The sequence below is a fragment of the Lepisosteus platostomus genome, chromosome 11 (genome assembly GCF_059453375.1).
Source record: "Lepisosteus platostomus isolate fLepPlt1 chromosome 11, fLepPlt1.hap1, whole genome shotgun sequence".
NCBI classification, from domain to species: Eukaryota; Metazoa; Chordata; class Actinopteri; order Semionotiformes; family Lepisosteidae; genus Lepisosteus; species Lepisosteus platostomus.
The window spans coordinates 7182556-7204797 of NC_142621.1; the positions used below are offsets into that span (position 1 = coordinate 7182556).

Sequence of the window (22242 nt, forward strand, 5' to 3'; positions counted from 1 at the left end):
CTGTTGAGCCCAGACTAAGATTAACTGATCACAAGTAGGGGGTTTCTTACGTGTCAAAATGCCTAGGACCTACATGACACTTGTGAGTCACTGTGTGTGTCACTCTGACAGCAGTGAAAGATGCTCCACACCTGCAGTTAATGCTAAGTTCTATATAGGAACAGTGGAACTAACAGCAAGTCAAGCCACAAAGGAATTTGGGATAGGGTATCTGATGACTGCATAGGTCTTCCTTCCATGCTCTGTGCAAGGGGTTAGAGATGTTTGTTGTTAATTAACAACTCGCATTCACAAATTGGGTGGGTGTAAAAAGAAAAATAGCAATGATAAAAAAGTGTAAAACTGAAAATTGTTTAACTTTGTGTCTATACAATTATGTAGCATATTTCTTAAACTGTACTTCACCTTTTTCATAAGTATTTGTAACTAAAGATTTTACAACACTGTTAAATTAATACCAATGTATCCTTTATATATATATAGATGTAGCCTCCCAATTCGAACACCTACTAAGTAGATGGAAGGTGGTAGTAGCCTGACTTTTGAATTGCTGACAATAAAGTACACCGGGCCATTCTTCACTGATCACTGCAACAGTCTCACAGTAAACCCAAATCCCAACAGATTTCCCTGACAGATTGACTGGCTTGAAAAGGCTATGAATCCTGTAATTATCACTGCTGACAATTTTACAGTGTAATAATGGGTTACGGCTTCAAGGTAAAGTATTCCTTAAATACTCCATCCGGATAGGTTTGCATAGTTTTCAGGCCTGCAAGTTTTCCTATACAAAATATTAGCCATTATGTTTTTCAGTAACTGTAGTAAACTGGCACCCATACCTGCCAAAAGCGCAGCAGAGTAGCTGCAAACTGAAAATTAATTCAAGAATGATGTAAATGCCCACTCTCTTATGCTAATATTATAATTGGGAATTTACAAGCAATGGAATGCATAAAATTGTATTTCTTCTAAATCTTTGAAGCTTATATAATACTTTTCAGGTTGGAGATTAGAGAATTGGGAATTGAATCTCAGTCCTGTCACAAGCTGAAACCTTGATGAACCCTGATTAACTGGTACATTTCATCAACAGATTAAAATCCTATTCACACATGATGTGATACATGCATATGTGCAGAAGTGCAATAAAATACATCCAGCGTGAGTTACTGATGAATAATACAGGTTCTGTGTGAGACAGTCAATCCTGCATCAAAGTAAAAGAAAAAAAAACATGGGTCTATATTTGCAAATCCTATTCGTGAAAACTAGGTACCTAAACAATAACTTTCAGTGCTCACTACTTTAAATTATTAAATTAAATTTTGGGGTTCCATCCTTTTAAACCATTTGTCTATTCCTTCTATATATACACACTTTACTTCTATGACCATTATCTTGGAAATGTACAAATTGACCAAACCATACAACTACACTTAAGTATTTCACATTATGCTTATCGCCTGTGGTGTGAATAGCAAAATAATGCAGCAAATTTATCATTTTCCCTCATAAAACTGCATCGTGTTTGAATTTTAATAAGCTTGTAGTATGAAATGTGTTTAAAGAAAAAAAAAACTTTTCCTTCTGTATATCCAGAAATGTAAAGATCTGAAACAAGCAATTATTAAAGGGGCTAAAGATATTGATGTAGAAAGATTCCCTATTTGTGTTTTTCTTGACAGCATAAAAGACCATTTCTGGTGACTTATCGCCAAGTTGCTGGAGTATGATTTATTCTGATCACCAGCACAGTTAATGGTACAGATTTTCCGTAACAAATGAAATCCCCATCCTATTCTTTACCAGGAATAATTTTACAATTGATAAATGAGCTTACACTGCATCACAACTGAGTTACAGTAGAAAACTGAAAATAGCCTGTGATGCAACAATTTTTTACAATCGGTATAAAGAATTTTAATAGCTTTAGCATTTCAAAGTGGTGACATTTCAAATCATCCAAACGAGTCTCAAAGAGACAATTTGGCAAACTGAATGTGTGGTTAAACCGTACTGGCTAACAAATGTCCCTTCTGCTTTAACCTGCATCCCCTTCCATCACAACATTTTGCATTAAAATACACACTACTAGGTTTAAAACAGTTTTAACGTTGTGGGACTTGTAAAAAAAATGTACCAAGTGTGATGTTGGTTAATAAATAATACTGATTATTATACAGAACCATAAATATATGAAGTCACAATTGTACGTGCAAGCAGACTGCCCAGTTAAGGGGGGGTGGCCCTTTAATAACACACAAGTGAATGTCAAGGCTGCTCGATACAGTTTGTCTCATGAGGTGGACCATGTGACCATTTAAAGGGCAAAAGAAGGTGGGGTGCTTCAATGTGTGCACAAAATGTGGTGGGAGAATGGAACAAGGTGCCCAGCCATGTTGTGGAAGATGATCTTCTGGTTCTCTCAAGGAACAGCTGGATGAGCTTTTCAGATAAAACAATGACCGAGACAGTCCAGATGGCCCCTTCTTGTTTGGAACTGTTCTTATGTTCCAGTCTTGAGTTTTGAAACGGAGGAATTCACTCTACCTAACATCTTTTCAAAAGCAAAAGTATGTGAACAATAATGGCAAATGAAGTTGTCTTGCAGCGTTGAGAGCAGTTTCAATGTAGACTACCTACACAAAGTAAATCCTATTGTATTTTAAAAACATTAAAATAACTGGACTGAGCCCTTAAAAGGCTATTGGATTGTGAGCAGATGAAAAACATCCAATCCTCAAGAACGCATCAGTTTGGTAATTTCATTTTCGAGATTTTTTTTACATTTATGCTCTACAAGTGATGCAAAAAGGTTTCTTCATTCCAGTTTAATGTGCAAATACTCCCCGGTGAACAATTTCAGTCTCTTTCTGTTAAATTGCATCTCCTTAGAAAGGAAAAAAGAAACAAACCTCTGGGAACCATAAGCAGGTTAAACCACATCCAGAAACAGAACCGTTTAGGTTTACGCATGAATGCATATACAAAAACTATGGACCACATGGGAGTCACGACTGTCTGCTGTCCTGTGCCAGTAAATGCATTCAGAATCAGAGCAGAATCCTTGTGGAGTATCCTTGCATTATAGGCACTGCAGTGGAAAAGAAATAGGCCTCCAGTCAGCAAGAACTGCACAGTCTCCCAGGTGAGAACACCATCAAACCCTTCACAGCATAGAATTATCCATGCAGTCCAGGGTGTCTTCTCATTGCTTGTAAACCAGATCACTTATCTTTTGATGCATTTTTTCTTCAGCTTTGCATATAGCAAAAGTCTTGGGAAGCATAAGCATTACCATATATGAGATTCACAGTGCGTCATTTTTATAACTCCCACTCCTCCGCCAAGTCTCCGGTAATTCATTCCACCATAAAGCCTGGAAAGACATGAGAGAAAAAAGTCACCAACAGGCAAAATTATTTATATCCCAACTTAGTAGTTCAGGTGGGTAGCTGCGTCAGCATGCGTAGGCTGCAAAGGAACAAGTAATAGGTTTATTCCATGCTGAAAAGAAGAAAGAACACAACGTTTCGGCCGTGGAGCCTTCTTCAGGTGTGTATCCCAACTTGTTTTCTTCCGTTAAGTGTATGAAATCTATGATTTAAACTGTTGGTGTAAATGAAAATCCCTGAATAGTGCATCAGAGAGGAAACAATCTACTTGACACAAACTATTAAAACCATTCAACTATAAAAATAATTACTAAAACTCTTGAAAAGATACTGATGTGATTGTGTTGTGGAATATTCCAAAAATCTTCTTCGCACTTCTTGTGATATTTAATCAAGTTCTTGATACACAGCAGATAGACTATTCCCGTAAATCGCTATAAACTTGGTCTATGTGCCTATTTGAATTAAATAATCAAAATTCTGTACTAACAGGTGGCAGTGTTTACTTACCTCCATGTATTGGCATCAGGATCGTAAACCTCAATTGTTTTCAGGTATGTTGTGCCATCAAAGCCACCGACTGCCATTAACTGCCCATTTACTACAGCTAAACCAACCTACAAGATAAAAATAATCAGAAACCTTTTTATTTTGAATATTGAATTATTTGTGTTATACTCTTGACGACTTTGGAACAGTCAATTCCGTTTTTTCATGTCTCATTTTGCAGCAATCCAGCCTGCAACTGCACATGGGGAAAATGAGGTGGTGTACACAGACTAATGTCCCACTCGGCGCCCAGCTATTACAGGCAACACAGTACCAGACATTGGGGATCAATTTGAAGGAGAAGCTCATCCCTCCACGACAGCATGTTCCTGCAAGCAGCACAGGGGCCGCTGCATTGCCAAGAGCCATTAAAATCCCACCCACCCCTGGGTGGCACTCAGTGAATTGTGCACTGCCCCTTGGGAAATCCCAGGCGCAGCTGCCTGTTGACGTGACCTAGGCTTGAACCCACGATCTCAGAGCTCGATCTGCATTAGAGTGAGCACCTTCGAGTACCGTTTTTGGCACCTGACATCTCAGCTGCAGCACGTGCACCAGTGCAACAATTGCTAAATTCTATAAAACAGCAGTGCTCCCCTGCTCATGTACCACTTGCATTTGTGTTTTGTTTTTCTACAGTAAGATTAAAACCTGATTGACAAAGTCACATTTACTGCAATACCTTTTGAACTTTATTAGTTTAGTACACTCAAATAGCACATCACGGCCATCTGTCACCCAATCTTGCCAGTGAGAAAGCACACAAACTTACTCCACTTCTCCTCGATGTCATGGCCACTACAGGAGACCACTGGTTGGTTCTGGGGTTATACCTCTCTGCGCTGCTGAGCTCTGTGGTGTCATCCCTTCCTCCCACAGAATAAATCATGTCCTGGTACACCGCACAGCCTAGGTGCTTCCGACGCGTGCCCATCGGCGCAACCGTGTGCCAGCGGTTCTCTTGAGGATTATAGCGCTCAACTTGGAAAGAAAACAGGAGATCAGTGCATATGTTTCCAATACTTTGTCAAATAGAAATGAGGTACAACATGTAAAACAGAATCCAGAATGAGAGCCCTGTATTTAATAGCCTGGAAGGTCAGACATCACAGACAATGTCACAATCAATGCAATAGGGTTCCTATTTAACATGATTCCATCGACACTCAATAATTTGCAATATTTGTTCACTTGACTATTAGGACAAGTCAATGCTCAAAGATGGCTGCCATATCATGGCCAACCAGCATTATTCAGTTGTGACCTTAGGCTACTATTGCTCCTATTTTCCATTAGCCCGTGATGTTTTATCACTCCAGCACAACTGGACTTCACAGGCATGTAATGTCAACCACAGAAGAAAACCAAAACTCATAAATCGGAAACAAAAACAAGCGGGTTTCAGCAACTACTTTGCTTGTCCCACCAAATGATTACCATTGGTTATTACATTCAGGCAATTTTTCTAGGTTTCAAGCAGTTTATTAGCAGCTTTCAGACAGGCGTGGTCTCCATACCAGTGTTGAGAGGAGATGTTCCATCTGAGCCTCCAACCGCATAGAGGAATCCTCCCAGCACAGCCACGGCCACGCCAAGGCGCCTGGTGCTCATGGAGGCCACGCGTGTCCATTTGTTCTCTTTAGGGTCGTACCTGCAAAGAGAAAGGGCTAAATTCCCTGGCCCAATGCACATACTGTATAGTGCTCTTCACCTTGATTCTTATTGAAACCAGATGATGAAGATGGGGGTACTCAATTTCACAGCTCCCGATCTCAATGCATCTCCCCCATTGGAAAGTCTGGGTTTATTTAAAGGGAACTGTAATCATTTTCCCAGATCCTGAGGGCTATTCCCAAGCGACTGCACGGCTTTAAAGGGAGCTTTTCACCTTTCAACAATATTGAGACAAGAAACCCCGTCTTGTCCTCCCACTGCGTACAGATACCCGCCAAGGACGGCCACCCCCACACTGGTCCGGCAGGTGCTGGTAGGGGCCACGTCGCTGCTCCACTGGTTTGTCTTGGGGTCATACCTGGGAGGAAGAGAAGGCGAGTTCAGTATCTCCGGCGCACTGTCTCAGGACAGAACGAGAGGGAAATAGAAACGGCAACACCTACCTTTCCACACTGTTGAGATACGAAGAGCCATCATGCCCCCCCACTGCGTACAGGAGGTCATCCAGGACACTGACCCCTACTCCACAGCGCCTCTTACTCATGGATGCCACCATTCGCCACTCATTGGTCTGAGGGTCATAGCGCTCCACACTGGAAATGGCGTCACCACTGCACCAGCCTCCAACTAAAGCACAGCGGCTAAAATTAGTTTCGCTTTGGAAAGACATGTCACCTTTTCATCGCCCTCATTTAATCAGAAGGAATTTCTGCTCTTTTTCCGCTCCACCGGACACACAATTGCCTTGCTCAGGATTTCCTGTGTGGGCGGCCAACACCCTGCAAATTAGGTCAATCATTCTGACAGAGGGTAAAGACTTGGCATTCCACAAATCCATCCAATCTGGAACTCCTGGGACAAGGCCAACGATCCTGCAAGTGCTTTACAGATCTCTCAATTCAATTTCTACAGACTGCACCTTAAAAAAAATCTCATCTACAAGGTAGAGGGAGCGTAAGATATCATTGGCTAGCTCGTGGTTATATTCTTTTACAGCATTTGTTCTTATGGATGTAATTACATTTATGACCCATTCTGCAGTTTTTCCAAATTTTGACAGCAAAGTCAGACACATTTTCTCATCTCAAAAGGCCATTTTCCTTTTTCCCATTCTGTATAATCTTCCATTCTGTTTTGTGTTTGTTGATATAAATAACATATACTTACTTACTTTAACTCCTGGAGCTCTTAAGTCTCTGAACATCAGAATTTACAACAAACAAGTAAATTGACTTCCTATCAATCTGTAAACCAAATTGGCATGTGGTGTTCTGAATGGTATTATATATTCTGTTTCATAATTATTTCTGTTCTGCTTTATAATTATATAATTCTGTTTTATATTTCTCACACACCCACCTGCAAACAAAACCTCCCCACATCGGATGGGCTTTCGAGGGCGTGTTCGGGGTCCCTGCATCAGGGGGCGCTCTTGAGGTAACAGGAGGTAGTTCTTGGCTTCATCAACCAGGTCTCTGCAGAATAACAATTACACTAAATAAAATGCATGCTCCACTAGGTTAGGAGTCCTGCAAAGCAAACAACATTTACTGAGGAGGACAGATACAGTCTTGTCAATATATTGCACCTTGTCAATAAAAGGTGAAGATCGATACATAATGCACTTAACACAGTTTTAAAGGCTTAAATCTACCAGTCTCTCATCTACTTGTGTGGCATATGACTTTCTCATAAAAACACTTTCTTTTTGGCTGAAAACTGCACTAATGCATATCACTTTTCCACATAACATTAAGTAAAATAATGTAGCATGTGGTAAAGAACTGCAATTTCAACAATTAATAAGGGCTTAAATCATACCTTAAATCAGCTTTGGTATGCTTTCCATCAATCTAGTAATTACAGTACTTAGGCAAATAGATGCCTTCTTCCATACTGCTGAAAAATTGAATATAAAATGTTTGCCATTAGATCTAATCTTCATGCTGGCGGACTATTTATGGGAATAAGAACAGACCCACTTTCAGGACTTTTAAAAATATAGGTCTTGAACTTTTAGCAGCATGTAACCTTTCCTTGCTGATTTAGACTAAGTACATCACAAATACTGAAGCTAGATTAATACTGATGTGCTCAGGAATTCACAAAGAAACACAGGTCTTGAGCATCCTTAGCCTCAGAACTGCTAAGGCATCCTTAGCCTCAGAACTAGATGAAGTCAGATCTATCACATTTGACCATTTTTTGTGTCTCCAGACTCTTTACCACAAACAATGTTGTGATGTATCAACTTATTTCAAGATTTTATTTTATTCTCATCCAAATTATAGCACTTCCTACAATACAATGTCCTTGAACAAAATACTGGAGCATTGGTTTGGAAATTCTTGTCAGAATTTGATTTAGGTTTTTGTCTTCACAAAGAAGCAACAGAAATGTTAAACAGAATCATAACAAAACAATACTGACATAAGGAAAGCTGACCACTTTTTAATACCGTAATACATTCACTGACCTTGTCTTGTTTGCCTTTACTATTTGAACCAACCTGGAGGACAATGCTAAATCTAGCGAAGTACAATTTCAACTATATCAATTCTCAAAGCATAGAAATACGGAAAAGAAATTATACTTATTCTCTTTGAAACATAAGCCCTTGTCATGAAACAAAAATCTGCATTCACTCCATGTACATCTACAGGATATAAGGCTTATATCACAAGTTCACCTCCGTTCAAACGTTAATCAACACACTTCTGATAAATCTATACTCCTTAGCTCCATAGCTCAGACACATTGCTAATTTGTATATCTGAGAGCTGAAGAATACTTCCTCAAACAATCTCCTTTCAATAGGTAGAAAACTGCAAAACTACAGATATTATCTTATACACCAATTCAGACATCATAGCATCCCAATGTTATTGTTAAGACCTTGACTAGTGACTGGTCCCGTTACAAAAAACACAGAACTAGAAATATAATTTTTAGTGGAGAGAAATCTAGAAAACATCTCATTGGTCTTCCTAAACCCTCAATCACTATCTGCAGGTTTTAATAAAAGCCATAAATGTGTAAGAATTCTAAGGCTAATGCCACTGAGTTGGAATATAATTCTTCAGGACTGGAAAATGTAACAGGCAACTGGCTACCTCTGGTTTTTTCTTGTACCATCACTAAGCTGATAAGAGCTGGAAGTCTTCCACTGTTAAATGTCATAGGTGAAAAGCCCTGAGGTCTTTATGTACACGGATAAATAAGCAAAACATTTTACGTAACGGTATCTTTATTACTCATGTCTCACATTGCATACAGTGTGTTTTTTATATTGCTTTTTTGAAAATACAGTACTGTAATCCATGGATCCCTTTAAATATAGTTTTGATTATCATCAAGCCAAAGGATTAAATCACACCGCACATCACAGTAACCTGAACTGCATTAGCAGTGTTCCCAACTGAGAAGACAGTTTACTATCCTAAGCATATCTATTCCAGCTGGCAAAGCTCAGCTCTGGGGATACCCAGAAATTACAGCAGACGGTAATCACTCTAGAGGTATTTAATACAGCCCTCTCATAAAAAGAACTATAAGAGTGCTTCATGGAGATGAAGACTTTTGCAGATTAAATATTTATTTAGAAACAAGAGCACATTTAATCATTTGGACAGCTGATTTCTTACCACTGTATAGCCAACAGCCAAGATGTTTCATTCTTCCTCAGCATACATACCTGCATTCTTCATCACTTTTTATAAGAGGGTCGGATCCAACTGTCCCTACTAAAAACTTTGGGCTCAAGAGAGGTAATCGAACATGCTGTAGCACCTAAAACAAATCAAAAGTAAAAAAAAAAGTGGACCATTTCTCATCTTTACACCCCGAAGAGGATCTTGAAACAAAATTCTAGGAACAATTACAATGATTATATGAGTTCATTTGCAGTTAAAATAAAAAAAAAACTTTACAATATTTTTAGTCTGTATTTTGGGCATTTAAAGATCTCATGAATATTGCATTTTGCCATAAAAGGATATGAACGTTTTTAGGGCTGAAAATGGCAACAGCCCTTTAAATAATCTATTTGAAACTACTCGCAACAAAATTTAAACTAAAAGCTTTTTGCATAACAACACTCCAGCTCCAGTTTGTATGGCACATTGAGGGAAAACACAGTCAGTAAAAATGCTTTTGTTAACATATAATTTCTCTGTCCAAAACATGCATTTCACCTTCTTAAAAGACCTTGTACCTTCTTTCATGTGCAAATGTTAGCTTTTTATGTCCAAAGAGAATCAGTAGAGTGACATCAGTGTTATGAAAACAGTACAACAATATTTAATTGACACAACATATACATGTATGGATGATTGAAACAGAAAGCTCCAACATACCACCAAACACCTAGCTATTGGGACAGTTCTATAAGTACCTGTGGCAGCTGAGGACGTCTCTCTTGAATGCTGTATTTCACCCAGGCCATCACTGCATTAAAGACCTGCTCCTCGCTTCGCACATTCAGCTCATCACTCGATATTATATCTATCAGCTGGTTAGCTGGAAGCAACATGAACTCTTCACTCTCCATCACCTGGATAACGTAAAAGAAACTCCTACAGTGGTACGGTCTTCAATTTTTATTAACAAGGTCATAAAGAAAAGACTGCTGAAGTGACATTTTAAATTAAAAAATGTTTGAAAAATAACAAAAACAATCCCTTGTATTTACTGTATATAGAGCTTTTCATTCCCAAAGAATTCCAAAGCACATTACATATAAGAGGCGACCCATTGTAATCATCATTGAAAGGTATGTAGGTATTGTGTGGAAGCCATGATGCACCAACAGCACAGCCAAGTCAGGCAAAGAAGTGAAAAATTAGCTTATTTCTCCAACTGAAATAAGGAGGGAACATTAGGCAGACCAGAAAGTGCTAGCCCGTGTGGAATTCAGCAGGACCCCAAGTTAATATTCACAGAATTGTTTAATGACTAAACCAAAGTCCTCACTGTTTAACATCCCATTTGAATGATGGCTATCCTTTCAACACAGTGTCCCCTAGTCACCTTACCAAGGCAAAGGATTAGAAATTCGTGTCCAGAGGAAGAAATGCCACCCTCCTGACCTTCAATACCACCGGGAAACGTTTACCTTGGGACTTCTGAACTAGCCAACTTCAGATCATAACGAATGGATGACTATATTTACTGGATGACATGCATGAAACCTCATTTCCTAGAAAACAGCTGCTGTACACATTAATTAACAAGTTTCTGCCTGAATAGAGCGTTCCTTAACTACATACTTTCATATTCCAAATAGCATTTCTCTTGCACCTGTTAATTTAACTAGAAACTCGAGATTGCATACAAAACACAATAAATAAAGACAAAAAAGATTTTTTGATGGCTTTGATTGCACCGTCATGTTAGATAGCACTGCAAAATGAAAGCAGTTTTCCCCTTAGGTTAATAAAACGAATTCTACCCACTTGCCACGATCTCATATACATCTGCTGCACTATAATTTTCCTTCCTGGAATTACACAGAGAAGAAGGATTAATCCATGAAATATATATTTCTCTTCAGGCATTAATCAAGATCCTCTGTGTCCATATACTATTTTAAAGCACAGGGTTTGACAACTTTGGCAAACCTTAAGCAATATGACCCAGCACTGGTAATACCCTGGGGTATTACTATAAAATTTAAGATGAAAGAGAGAAAGATCCTCTGTATGCAACTAAACTGATATTTAAAAAAGATCATCACAGAAAAAAGCCAGTAATGTACTTCAGACATGCAATATTCCAGGGGGCTTTATTTGAAACCGCAGTGTATGACCTGTAAAGTTCTATCACCAGTGCTCTGAAATCCGTGTTAAAATTAGTCCCAAGACCACAGTTCTACAGTATCATCAGAACCTTGCCTGCCGTCATGAAACCAGATCTGGTGACAAAACGCCAGCCCCAAGCCCGTCAACAATTCCTGCTGCTGCTTATTGAAAAAGGCAGCCACAGAAGTCCAGATGCAATCTGGGAACTGTAATTACAACTACTGAATATCTTGAGAATTCTAGCAAGGGAATCTGACTTGCTTTTGAATGCTTGGTTCTTTCAAAAGATTAATGGACTTCAAAATTAAACATTCCCTAGAGTCTTATTGAAAGCATTACCATGCATGATCAGTCTTATTATTTCTAATGCTGTCCCAATCAAACTTAACTGGATTTTTAAATTAGTCACACCAAAGAAGGCATACTATAAGAAAAATAAGAATCTTTATTGTTAAATATTAACAACAATTTAGAGATCTATATAAAAAAAACTACATTTATTCTCTCTTGGGATTTGATATACATGGTAATTAAAACTTGCTTTTGCTGAAATAATTATCAACTAGGAACACAAAACAGTGAATATCACATAATGATATTGAATGACTAATTAATTAAAAGGTTTATACAGTCTCTGCTTATCATGAAATTCCACCAGATCCTTAGCAATTGTGCCAAGACAAAAGCAATATGTAACTCTAAATTGACAGTGTCTAAAATAAAATTGCATGAATTGAATAGTAAAAGATAAGTCTTATATTCTCTGGACTGGATATCTCTAGAAGTTGAAAAGGGCAGTTTAGCCAGAATACTTATTCATGACATATTTCTGGAAAGACACCCACAGTACTGTACATTCATTTCAGGTTTCATTTCAGGCAGTTACCATGTACAAGAACCAAGTAAGGGTAAGTTTAAACTAAGTTTAAGACAACAAGTGTTTCAAAGCTCTTTGACTTAATACACAGATAATACCGATGAGTGACAAAGCTTTTAGTCTATGATGCTCCCAGAAACAGATAACTGTTGGACATGCCAGGTTTTAGCACAACTTTTGTTTTGAAATAATTTAAATTATTCTACTACACACAATGACGGCAACAGTACAACACTGTAAAAGAGCTACACAAATCCCATGCCACTGTTCCACACAAAGCCTGTTTTCCCAACACACCATCGTTGGATTGCACTTTACTGTGTTTAAAATAACGGACTGCCAGCCTAAAGCACTGTGGCTCACATTTTGCTGAGAAATACAGCAAAATGACCGACAATAAAGCAGTTACTGACACAGCTTTGAAACAGCAAAGTCATGGCGCAAAGTCAAGAAGGTTTCAGGGGAAGGCTCAGCGTATATTTAAAGACGGCCTTCATAAAAACAAAAATAAAATCAAGGGTGGGCACTTTCCGGTGACATGGAAATGAGCTTTCAAGTCTGGAAAAGGCCACAAAAGCACAGGCTGCGAGCGCCCTTACCTCCTGGAAGTTGTGCTGGGTGAACTTGTCGGCGATCCGGAGCAGCTCTCGACAGGAGTGCGTGTCGGCGAAGGCGCGGATGCCCAGGCAGTTGGAGGGGTCGAGCTGGCGCTTCAGGAACTCGCAGCAGGCCTCCTGGATCTCCGCCAGCTGCAGCAGGCAGGCGGCCGGCAGCAGGGTCTGCACGTTGCCCTCCTCCACCGTCACCTGCGAGGTGTAGGCGAAGTCAATGAGCAGCTCCATGGCCCGCTCGTCGATGTCGCGGATCACCACCTCCGTCTGCCGGCTCTCCGCCAGCTCGCCGGTGAACATGGCGCGGAAGTAAGGGCTGCAGGCGGACAGGATGACCCGGTGGGCGTAGATCTTCTTGGAGCCCACCACCAGCACCACGTCGCACAGCTCCCGGTGTTTGCGCAGCAGGTTAATGACCTCCAGGGTCTGCCGAGGGTGCTTGTCCGACACGTAGGGCATGCGCGCCGGCTGGGGAACACCCTCTGGGAGCTTGTTGGGGTCACCGAGGGTACAGCGGCTGGTGATGTCCATTCCGGTGGTATCTGGGCGTGCGCTGGTACACCTTCGAGTAATGCAAGGGAGAGTTAATGCTTTGCAGCCAATGGTCCTCTTACCTGCTTCGAAATGCTTGCATTAACAGCAGCACAATCAGCCTATCCTACCTGAAGATCTGTGAACCTCAAATACTTCTTCTTACATGGACCATTTGACAAGAGCCAAATAATAAAACATAAGCCCTAAGAACCAGCAGCCTGAATACCTCTTAGTCTGACCATTACAAAAAACATTTGACAAATATATCAATATTAAACCCAAAGTATTTCAATACTAAAGTGAATAGCTTGTGCAAATTTCCATTATGCTTGGAAACTATACCAGGATATCTGAGATTACCAGAAAAGCCAAAGAGACAGAATTATGCCGCTGAAACGGGAACATTAATACCCAGCCCAGTGCGCTATCGCAGCTGATCTACCATAAACCATAAAAAGCAACAATAAAATGTACAGATTACCTACAGGTCACTGGTAGTGCAGTCCATGCCTTCTTCCTCTAGTGTGTATCAATCTGCAGTTCGCCCAGCTCGAACAGGGAAGTACATGCAATATCTCCAACTTGCCAAGCATTCTCTCTGCTCTGCTCTAATTGACCTCAGTCACGGATCACTCCTGGGGGTTTGTAGAAATCAGCTGCCACTCTCTTGCCGCTGTCTGTGTACAGTAATCGGCTGGTCCAATTATAGCTCAAAGTAATTTATTTTTAAAAATGGAATGGACATTAAAAGCATAAGGCAACCTGCCCTCTATCTGTTCCCTAAGGCCTCTAAGACAGAATATAAAACCAGAGTCAATGACACAAGTGGAGCCACAGATAAAACAGCTTTTCAGTTCTTCAGTGTGTGACAAGTAGAGAAAACCCATAACTAATTTGAGCAAAATTAAATTTTTAACTTATAACTAATGTGGCTATCCACAGTGTAAAAAGCTGCCAGCTTCTCGGTGAAAAATATTCTGTAACAGCATGATCGGTGTCAGGAAACATTAAAGCAGTATAGTTTAAAAACTACTATTTAGACCTGGAAATGTCAGGATTCATTTGCATAGGTCTGATTAGCTTTTTTGTTTATAATAAGGAAAGAAAACATTTCACATTTGATAGGATCCATTTTGTTTTCACCAAACAAATAGGAGCAGAAACCTTTTCTGGATTGGCTCAAGTTGTCCTATCTCAAAATAAGCTGGGGTAAATGGAAAAACCAGCTGCTGTGAAGAATTACAAACTCTCAAATCTGTAATCCTCCCAAAGAGAAGCTGAGCTGAAATTACAAGCATCCAAGCAGGCACAGCAACTTTAGAATTATGAACCTCGTAAACACCCAGAAGGTTCATTATCAACTACAAACTAATTTAAGATTGAAATGCTTTTTATGGTACAAGTGCAAAGCATGCAAGTGAAATTCTTTCTTTCTATTTGGAGTGCAAAAGAACTATGTGGAACGTGATGATCATACAGTGCCTTGCGAAAGTATTCGGCCCCCTTGAACTTTTCAACCTTTTGCCACATTTCAGGCTTCAAACATAAAGATATAAATTTTTTATTTTATGTGAAGAATCACCAACAAGTGGGACACAATTGTGAAGTGGAACGAAATCTATTGGATTTTTGAAACTTTTTTAACTAATAAAAAAATGAAAAGTGGAGCGTGCAAAATTATTCGGCCCCTTTACTTTCAGTGCAGCAAACTCACTCCAGAAGTTCAGCGAGGATCTCTGAATGATCCAATGTTGTCCTAAATGACTGATGGTGATAAATAGAATCCACCTGTGTGTAATCAAGTCTCTGTATAAATGCACCTGCTCTGTGATAGTCTCAAGGTTCTGTTGAAAGCGCAGAGAGCATCATGAAGACCAAGGAACACACCAGGCAGGTCCGTAATACTGTTGTGGAGAAGTTTAAAGCCGGATTTGGATACAAAAAGATTTCCCAAGCTTCAAACATCCCAAGGAGCACTGTGCAAGCGATCATCTTGAAATGGAAGGAGTATCAGACCACTGCAAATCTACCAAGACCTGGCCGTCCCTCTAAACTTTCAGCTCAGACAAGGAGAAGACTGATCAGAGATGCAGCAAAGAGGCCCATGATCACTCTGGATGAACTGCAGAGAACTACAGCTGAGGTGGGAGAGTCTGTCCATAGGACAACAATCAGTCTTACACTGCACAAATCTGGCCTTTATGGAAGAGTGGCAAGAAGAAAGCCATTTCTCAAAGATATCCATAAAAAGTCTCGTCTAAAGTTTGCCACAAGCCACCTGGGAGACACCCCAAACATGTGGAAGAAGGTGCTCTGGTCAGATGAAACCAAAATCGAACTTTTTGGCCACAATGCAAAACGATATGTTTGGCGTAAAAGCAACACAGCTCATCACCCTCAACACACCATCCCCACTGTCAAACATGGTGGTGGCAGCATCATGGTTTGGGCCTGCTTTTCTTCAGCAGGGACAGGGAAGATGGTTAAAATTGAGGGGAAGATGGATGCAGCCAAATACAGGACCATTCTGGATGAAAACCTGTTGGAGTCTGCAAAAGACCTGAAACTGGGACGGAGATTTATCTTCCAACAAGACAATGATCCCAAACATACAGCAAAATCTACAAAGGAATGGTTCACAAATAAACGTATCCAGGTGTTTGAATGGCCAAGTCAAAGTCCAGACCTGAATCCAATCGAGAATCTGTGGAAAGAGCTGAAAACTGCTGTTCACAAACGCTCTCCATCCAACCTCACTGAGCTCGAGCTGTTTTGCAAGGAAGAATGGGCAAGAATTTCAGTCTCTCGATGTGCAAAACTGATAGAGACATACCCCAAGCGACTTGCAGCTGTAATCGCAGCAAAAGGTGGCTCTACAAAGTATTAACGCAAGGGGGCCGAATAATTTTGCACGCCCCACTTTTCATTTTTTTATTAGTTAAAAAAGTTTCAAAAATCCAATAGATTTCGTTCCACTTCACAATTGTGTCCCACTTGTTGGTGATTCTTCACATAAAATAAAAAATTTATATCTTTATGTTTGAAGCCTGAAATGTGGCAAAAGGTTGAAAAGTTCAAGGGGGCCGAATACTTTCGCAAGGCACTGTAAATGCCTTTTCAGAACTTGTTCCAGATACCACCTAATCTGGGCTTTAAGCGACACATAAACCATACTGCATTTCATTTTTAATTTTTAATGTTTAAAACTGGCACCAAGTGAAAAACAAACTAGTACCAGTGAAGAACTTCAGCTCCAACCAATTCTCCATACAACACTCTCGAGTCTAAAGATTTAACTTTTTTTTTTAAGCAGTATTCCTTGAGCTTCTTAAAGAACGCAATATTATACGATTCAAAGTCAACACGATTAAAAAGTTTATAGGATTAAAGTTCAGTTATAAATCTTTGTAAACGGAAAACAGATGATACTTAAATGTGAATTAACAAGACAGAAATCCCCTGTAGTTTTATTTTTAGTTCAGATGTATTTTTTCAGAGTAACATACAGAGTAAAATAAGTTCATTAAAATTCATCCTATCCACTGTGATTTCAAAATAATACTCTACTATATATATATTCAAATCACCAATGTTCTCCCTAACCATAAAAACAATCATAAAAAACTGTCCACAAAATTCACAGGGCCAGTCTTTTAATGTTCTTTCGTTCAGAGGACCTTAACTAGAAAATCACAAACGAATCCAAACGTACTAGTACTAGGGGGTTGAAATATATGTATATAAGAAATAATCCTTAACTCTTACCTGCGCATTGGCTTCCCGTCCATGCACAGAAAATACAGCCTTCTGTCCCTCACTTTTCACCTGCTCTGCAAGGACAAAAATGAACAAATGAGAAAACTCCAAATCCTACGCAGGGTGGGCCTGAATCCATACAGAATAAGGCATTTGAGTGTGTTGCACCTACAACGTGACAAAACCCTTCAAGATGACTTCTTACAACCGATTATGGGTAATATCCTAATTATAAACACAGGGAAATGTTCCCCTTTAAAAATATCGTTTCAGTTCAGTATTGCATAAACTCCATGCAAATCTAGTGTTGCTTATAGAGTTTAAATAAGCAACTTTTACTATGTTTGGAACAGTACACAAATAATAAATTGAGCCTCAATCTTTATTTTTCCACTTTATAAGATAAGATAAGATCACTTTTTTGGCCATATACAATTTCTTGTACTAGGAATTAGTCTTTTTTCGCATACCCCAGCTTGCTCTCCATGAGACACACAGACCGGAAGAGAGAAGCTTGGGGTCAGAGCACAGGGTCAGCCATTTATAAGGCGCCCCTGGAGTAGTTTGGGGTTGAGGGCCTTGCTCAGGGGCCCAATGGAGTAGGATTCCTCTGCCGGCTGTTGGATATGAACCAGCAACCTTCCAGCCACAGGCGCAGATCCTTAGCCACAGAGCCACCTCACCTTTACAGTAGGAGCCAATGAGAGGACAGTCAGTCACTGTCCGTCTCATGTTTTTGTGCCTCTAATGTGAGAATAAAGATGCATATAATTTAGAAATGTCTTTCTAAGATGGAGAAGAAGCCTGTATAATACTGTCACAGGTATGATAAAAACTGATGAGATGTTCAAACTCCTGATTTGCGACACTCAGACAAAAGCCCACATTTTCCTAGCATTCCTACAGCATCTAAAATGAACTGAAACATTCTGTAAGGGCTAACAGTGGAAACCTTAGGTAGTATGATCACAAACAAACAGCACCACCCTTCCTGACATGTAAAAGTTTCTCCGTGTGTGTGGTTGAAATCACTGGGGGTACTAACACAGCTCCTGTAACAAATTAGAAGTACATTGGAGACTATGTAATTGCAACCTGTTTAGCATTTTTATAAGAATTTGAAAGATTAAAAAAAGTGTAAAACTAGAAATGATTTCAAAATCAGTTTTTTTTCAAAATCAGTTTTAGGTTGTGCGAGTTTTCAAAGATAATCTCAATTTTATATTCCATGTACAATTTATTTAAGAATACAGCGTAATTAATTATGCTATACAACGACCTAAAAAGAAGTACTTAAATATAATGAACCATGCAAGAGAACTGTCACTGTGAATACCGATAAGAAAATACAATGTAATCGCTCTGAATACATCAGGGAGAATTCCATACTTGTAAAATCTTTCAAAATCGGTATCTGGGATCTAAAACGTGGCATTAGCCTTTCTGTTGTAATTTAAGGTGTATTTACTAGAAGTACGACAGAAAGAGTCAGAATTACAGAATTAAAAATACACAATACATTCCACCGCGGATTGATTTAAGGCCTCTAAACTGAAATGAGCTGATAGATGAATAATTACAAATACAGATATATAATTGCTAATTCCATTACATAGAAATTGTAACGCAGTGTCATCTTCATCACTCTGTTGATCGTGTCATTAGAAATTCATACTATGAAACGCCAACACTAGATGCAGTGTTAAAAATGTGTATTAATTGCATGTCTAGGCATTATTAGACACAAATGTACACATTATATACAATTTCAGAAAATGTATTATTAATCGCACTTACGACTTAAATGATCCAAACAAACAGAGTTTGACTCCAAAACCTCAATCCTTCCTTCATTAGGGATTCTAATCAACAGGAAACGGACATACGACTTTAAAGTTCCCCCTAGAAACTATGACAACTGCGAGTATTTCCATTTAACATTGGTTCCTATGTAAAAAGAAGTAAACACTACAACACGTAAAAACTCTCCAGTGTTTTGAAAGTTTTTTTTTCCCCTAGAACTACATTTAGGTTTATACATAACGGTAAAGATTAGAACACATGCAAAATATAATATTTTATACTTGTATATTTATATACTTGATCTCAGGTACAGGATAATTATTTTCTAAAGTATTCTAAAAAAAATGATCGAAGTAATTCCAAAAGCTATTAATTCTGCTTGCAATCTTAACTATCTCTGGTATGCTTCAGCTGCTCAGTGCAATTTTTAGAACCTCGATGGAACAGCTATTTCTACGCAATGCATTTGCTGTTTATAACAACCAGTGAGCCTTCTGTGATATAACCTCATTCTACCTCCAATAATAACAACTTTATTGGAGTTAACTTTTCCACCGTGGTTCAAAGAAATGGACAAAGGCTTGTGGAACGAAACGGTCTCATGAGACTGTGACTTTCTAGTTCCACAGGATTACGGAAGACAATCAGTGAAACAACTGGTTCCCATGGCAACAGAACAGAAGCACTTCTTGGTGGAAAGTTCTTACGCTACACTTAGCGACCAAGTGTCTTTTTCATTAAATGTCAACATACAGTTAAGTTACCTGCGCTTTGCTTGTTGTAAAATGTTGAGCCTATACCTTTATCAAAGACATCTGTTTCAGTAACTTTTGTATAATTCTCACAGTATCGTTTAAAAGCAATAACAGGGGTACGAATGTATTTATGAGTGCTGTACAATGGCATGCATACACGACTAAAGAATCTCATTGCAGTTAGTGTTTAAACAAATAAAACATTCAATTGCTCAGCATTTTGTAGTGACTTAGTGGTCTGCATTCTGGATGTAGCCGTTTTACGTGTAACGGTATCGATGTTAATTTGACAAGTGCTGCAGAAAACACCCAGATAATAATGTAAAAAATCGACTTCATAATTAGTTAGGCGTGAACAAAAACGTTCACCAAGAATCCGTAACCATGCAAGTCACGGATCAGTCTGTTTTGCAGAATATGTTACGGTCAGATTGTTCACGGCAACGCCTGTTTTGTATGTTTTACTACCATAGAATAAATACAAGTTTCGACATTATAAAATATATGACTTCACAACTTACAATCCTTTAAGTGATGTGTATCGTTCCTTTACCTATCTGCAGGTAGCAAGACTTCGCACTAAGTACAAACCTTATGGGACCCGGTGAGCAAAACCCCATCTTTGGCTGTTCTTCGTCAGGAGACATCGAAGGTCTTCGGAAGCTCTTGGGAAGCACGGAAAACGAGAGCAACGAAGAAAGCACCAGAATGCTCGAGGAGAAAGACGTCCTCGGGAGAAACGCTTTATTTACAGCCTGCATGCATGGCAGGGCCGGCATCGTGCAGGAGCTGGTGAAGTACGGAGTCACGGTGAACAGCAGCACAGTGAGAGGTGAGACTGAACTACAGCATCTTGCTCACTATGAAAGTCATTCTGATAACAGAACATCTTGGTTATCCTGGTCTGCACACTGGATGCCCTTACTGCCACCTAAAAAGAATAATATGGCGAATTTCCGCGAATAAAAACCAACTTTCAGCCGTATCGTGTTCTATTTTTTCGCTTTTTCTTCATGTTCTGCGGTTTTTCACCCTTTTGTGAATCGTGACTTGCCGGTGGGGTGTTGCCGTTCTCTCTACAGGCTACACACCCCTGCACTGCGCCGCGCTGTGGGGTCACCTGGAGACGGTGAAAACTTTGGTTGAACTGGGTGCCGACATCCAGTCCCCTAACTTTCGTGGCGAAAAAGCCAAAGACGTTGCCTGCCGCTATTCTAAGACGGAGTGTGCCGATTACCTCACATGGGCAGGTATGTGAAACGGAGAAATATCCTCACTGAACTGATGCTAAAACTAAAAATCACAACTAATTATGTATTTTTTAATTATTAATTATTAATGATTTATCAGACTGCCAGCTTAGAAACTTCCAGGACTTTTCTCGACAGCCTGTTAACAGATACTGTGTTTGGTCTTTAGAAGCCAAGCAAGACTTGCATTCATTCATCAGCCAAATAAGAGAAATTATTGCCGATCCGGAAAAGGTTCAAGGGAAGCTAAATAAAGAAGATAAGGTAAATTCTACCATTCACATATCATTAGTTATTTTCTCTTTATGTCCCCTGGACATCTTTAGACATAGTTTATGTTCATCCTTTTTTTTTTAATTTAATGTAGTACACACTGAGTTGGTACTGTATAAGTGAATGTGCACTGACACAAAAGACAAGACCTTCATTAAGACGATGTGCTTGCTGGGGGATGTGCTCTGTCTCCATGCACTGGACAAAGGATTAGAAAATGGCTGAATGGACATACACTACAGATAACAGATCATTTCATAAGTGAATGTTTACTGAATAGATATATTATTTAAAAAAAGGAAAGGACTGTTAAAGGTGATGCCCTTGGATCCTTCAAAAAACAGCTTTATGAGATTCTTGGATGAGTTGGTTACTAGCAACCGAACAAGTCATAAGGGCGGTATGACTCAACTTCCCATTCTCTCAAGGAATTCACTCTGTAACTAGATATTTATGCACAGTTTATATGTTTTGTCTATTTCAGAACACTTGTCTCAACTCTTGCTTCACAAAATCTGACTGGATTCAGAATGCTAAAAATGCAACAGCACAGGACTTTGTGGAACAGAAGAAACACCTTGAAGAAATCTTGAATCCAATTCTGGCTAAATTGAGAATTACAAGTAAGTCATTGATATTGATTTAGCTTAAGTCTCACCGTTTAATTTAATTGCTACAATTGTGTCTAAAATCAAAACTATTTTTCTCAGCTAAATTTCAGTTCTACGTGTATGTTTTAATTACAGTTCCAGAACCTTTGTCTAAAACCATCAGAAACTGAGAAGGAAGAAACACCAAATGCAGAAGAGAATCATTTTACGGAGCTACTGTATGTATTTCTGTTCATGTAACAGAATAGCAAAATGTGTACTTATAGGAAATGCTGATATTGATATCAGTATAGTAACTGCTAATTTTTGTAGAATGTAATAAAACACAAGACTTGAATAATTAACTGTAAGTT

At 39.2% G+C, this 22242-nt stretch overlaps 2 protein-coding genes across 6 annotated transcripts; one reads left to right on the forward strand and one right to left on the reverse strand.

Moving 5' to 3' along the window:
* Positions 1 to 1722: 1722 nt before the first annotated feature.
* klhl20 (kelch-like family member 20) lies at positions 1723 to 20439 on the reverse strand. Of its 4 annotated transcripts, XM_088598168.1 has the most exons (13): positions 18995 to 19210; positions 17207 to 17271; positions 13927 to 14076; positions 12896 to 13469; positions 10015 to 10173; positions 9316 to 9410; positions 6981 to 7096; positions 6065 to 6248; positions 5836 to 5979; positions 5465 to 5598; positions 4720 to 4928; positions 3909 to 4015; positions 1723 to 3382 (listed from the first exon to the last, which is right to left on the reverse strand). In XM_088598168.1, the coding sequence occupies exons 3-13, from the start codon at positions 13947 to 13949 to the stop codon at positions 3298 to 3300; spliced, it is 1830 nt and encodes a 609-aa protein (XP_088454294.1). In that variant the 5' UTR covers positions 13950 to 14076; positions 17207 to 17271; positions 18995 to 19210; the 3' UTR covers positions 1723 to 3297. The 4 variants fall into 4 exon arrangements, with proteins under 4 accessions (XP_088454294.1, XP_088454293.1, XP_088454292.1 ...); XM_088598167.1 differs by lacking the exons at positions 13927 to 14076; positions 18995 to 19210 and adding an exon at positions 20347 to 20439; XM_088598166.1 differs by lacking the exon at positions 13927 to 14076 and having other exon boundaries at positions 17207 to 17266.
* On the forward strand, positions 19640 to 22233 carry ankrd45 (ankyrin repeat domain 45). 2 transcript variants are annotated; one of them, XM_088598174.1, is made up of 6 exons: positions 19640 to 19754; positions 20319 to 20587; positions 20838 to 21005; positions 21175 to 21269; positions 21763 to 21901; positions 22025 to 22233. In XM_088598174.1, exons 2-6 carry the CDS (start codon positions 20350 to 20352, stop codon positions 22057 to 22059), a joined length of 675 nt encoding a protein of 224 aa, XP_088454300.1. In that variant the 5' UTR covers positions 19640 to 19754; positions 20319 to 20349; the 3' UTR covers positions 22060 to 22233. The 2 variants fall into 2 exon arrangements, with proteins under 2 accessions (XP_088454300.1, XP_088454299.1); XM_088598173.1 differs by having other exon boundaries at positions 19647 to 19759; positions 20323 to 20587.
* Positions 22234 to 22242: the final 9 nt, after the last annotated feature.

What these genes read in the sequence shown, in the direction of transcription:
- klhl20 (XM_088598167.1), bottom strand. Translation starts at nt 17,229, where the DNA reads ATGGACGGGAAGCCAATGCGCAG. An exon ending in TGTCTCAATATTGTTGAAAG is followed by an intron (nt 5,599 to 5,835) that starts GTGAAAAGCTCC and finishes TTCTCTTTGCAG; the next exon opens with GTACGACCCTAAAGAGAACA. An exon ending in AACATCTCCTCTCAACACTG is followed by an intron (nt 4,929 to 5,464) that starts GTATGGAGACCA and finishes TTTCTTTCCAAG; the next exon opens with TTGAGCGCTATAATCCTCAA.
- ankrd45 (XM_088598174.1), top strand. Translation starts at nt 20,350, where the DNA reads ATGGGACCCGGTGAGCAAAACCCCATCTTTGGCTGTTCTTCGTCAGGA. An exon ending in CGATTACCTCACATGGGCAG is followed by an intron (nt 21,006 to 21,174) that starts GTATGTGAAACG and finishes TTTGGTCTTTAG; the next exon opens with AAGCCAAGCAAGACTTGCAT. An exon ending in GGCTAAATTGAGAATTACAA is followed by an intron (nt 21,902 to 22,024) that starts GTAAGTCATTGA and finishes TTTTAATTACAG; the next exon opens with TTCCAGAACCTTTGTCTAAA.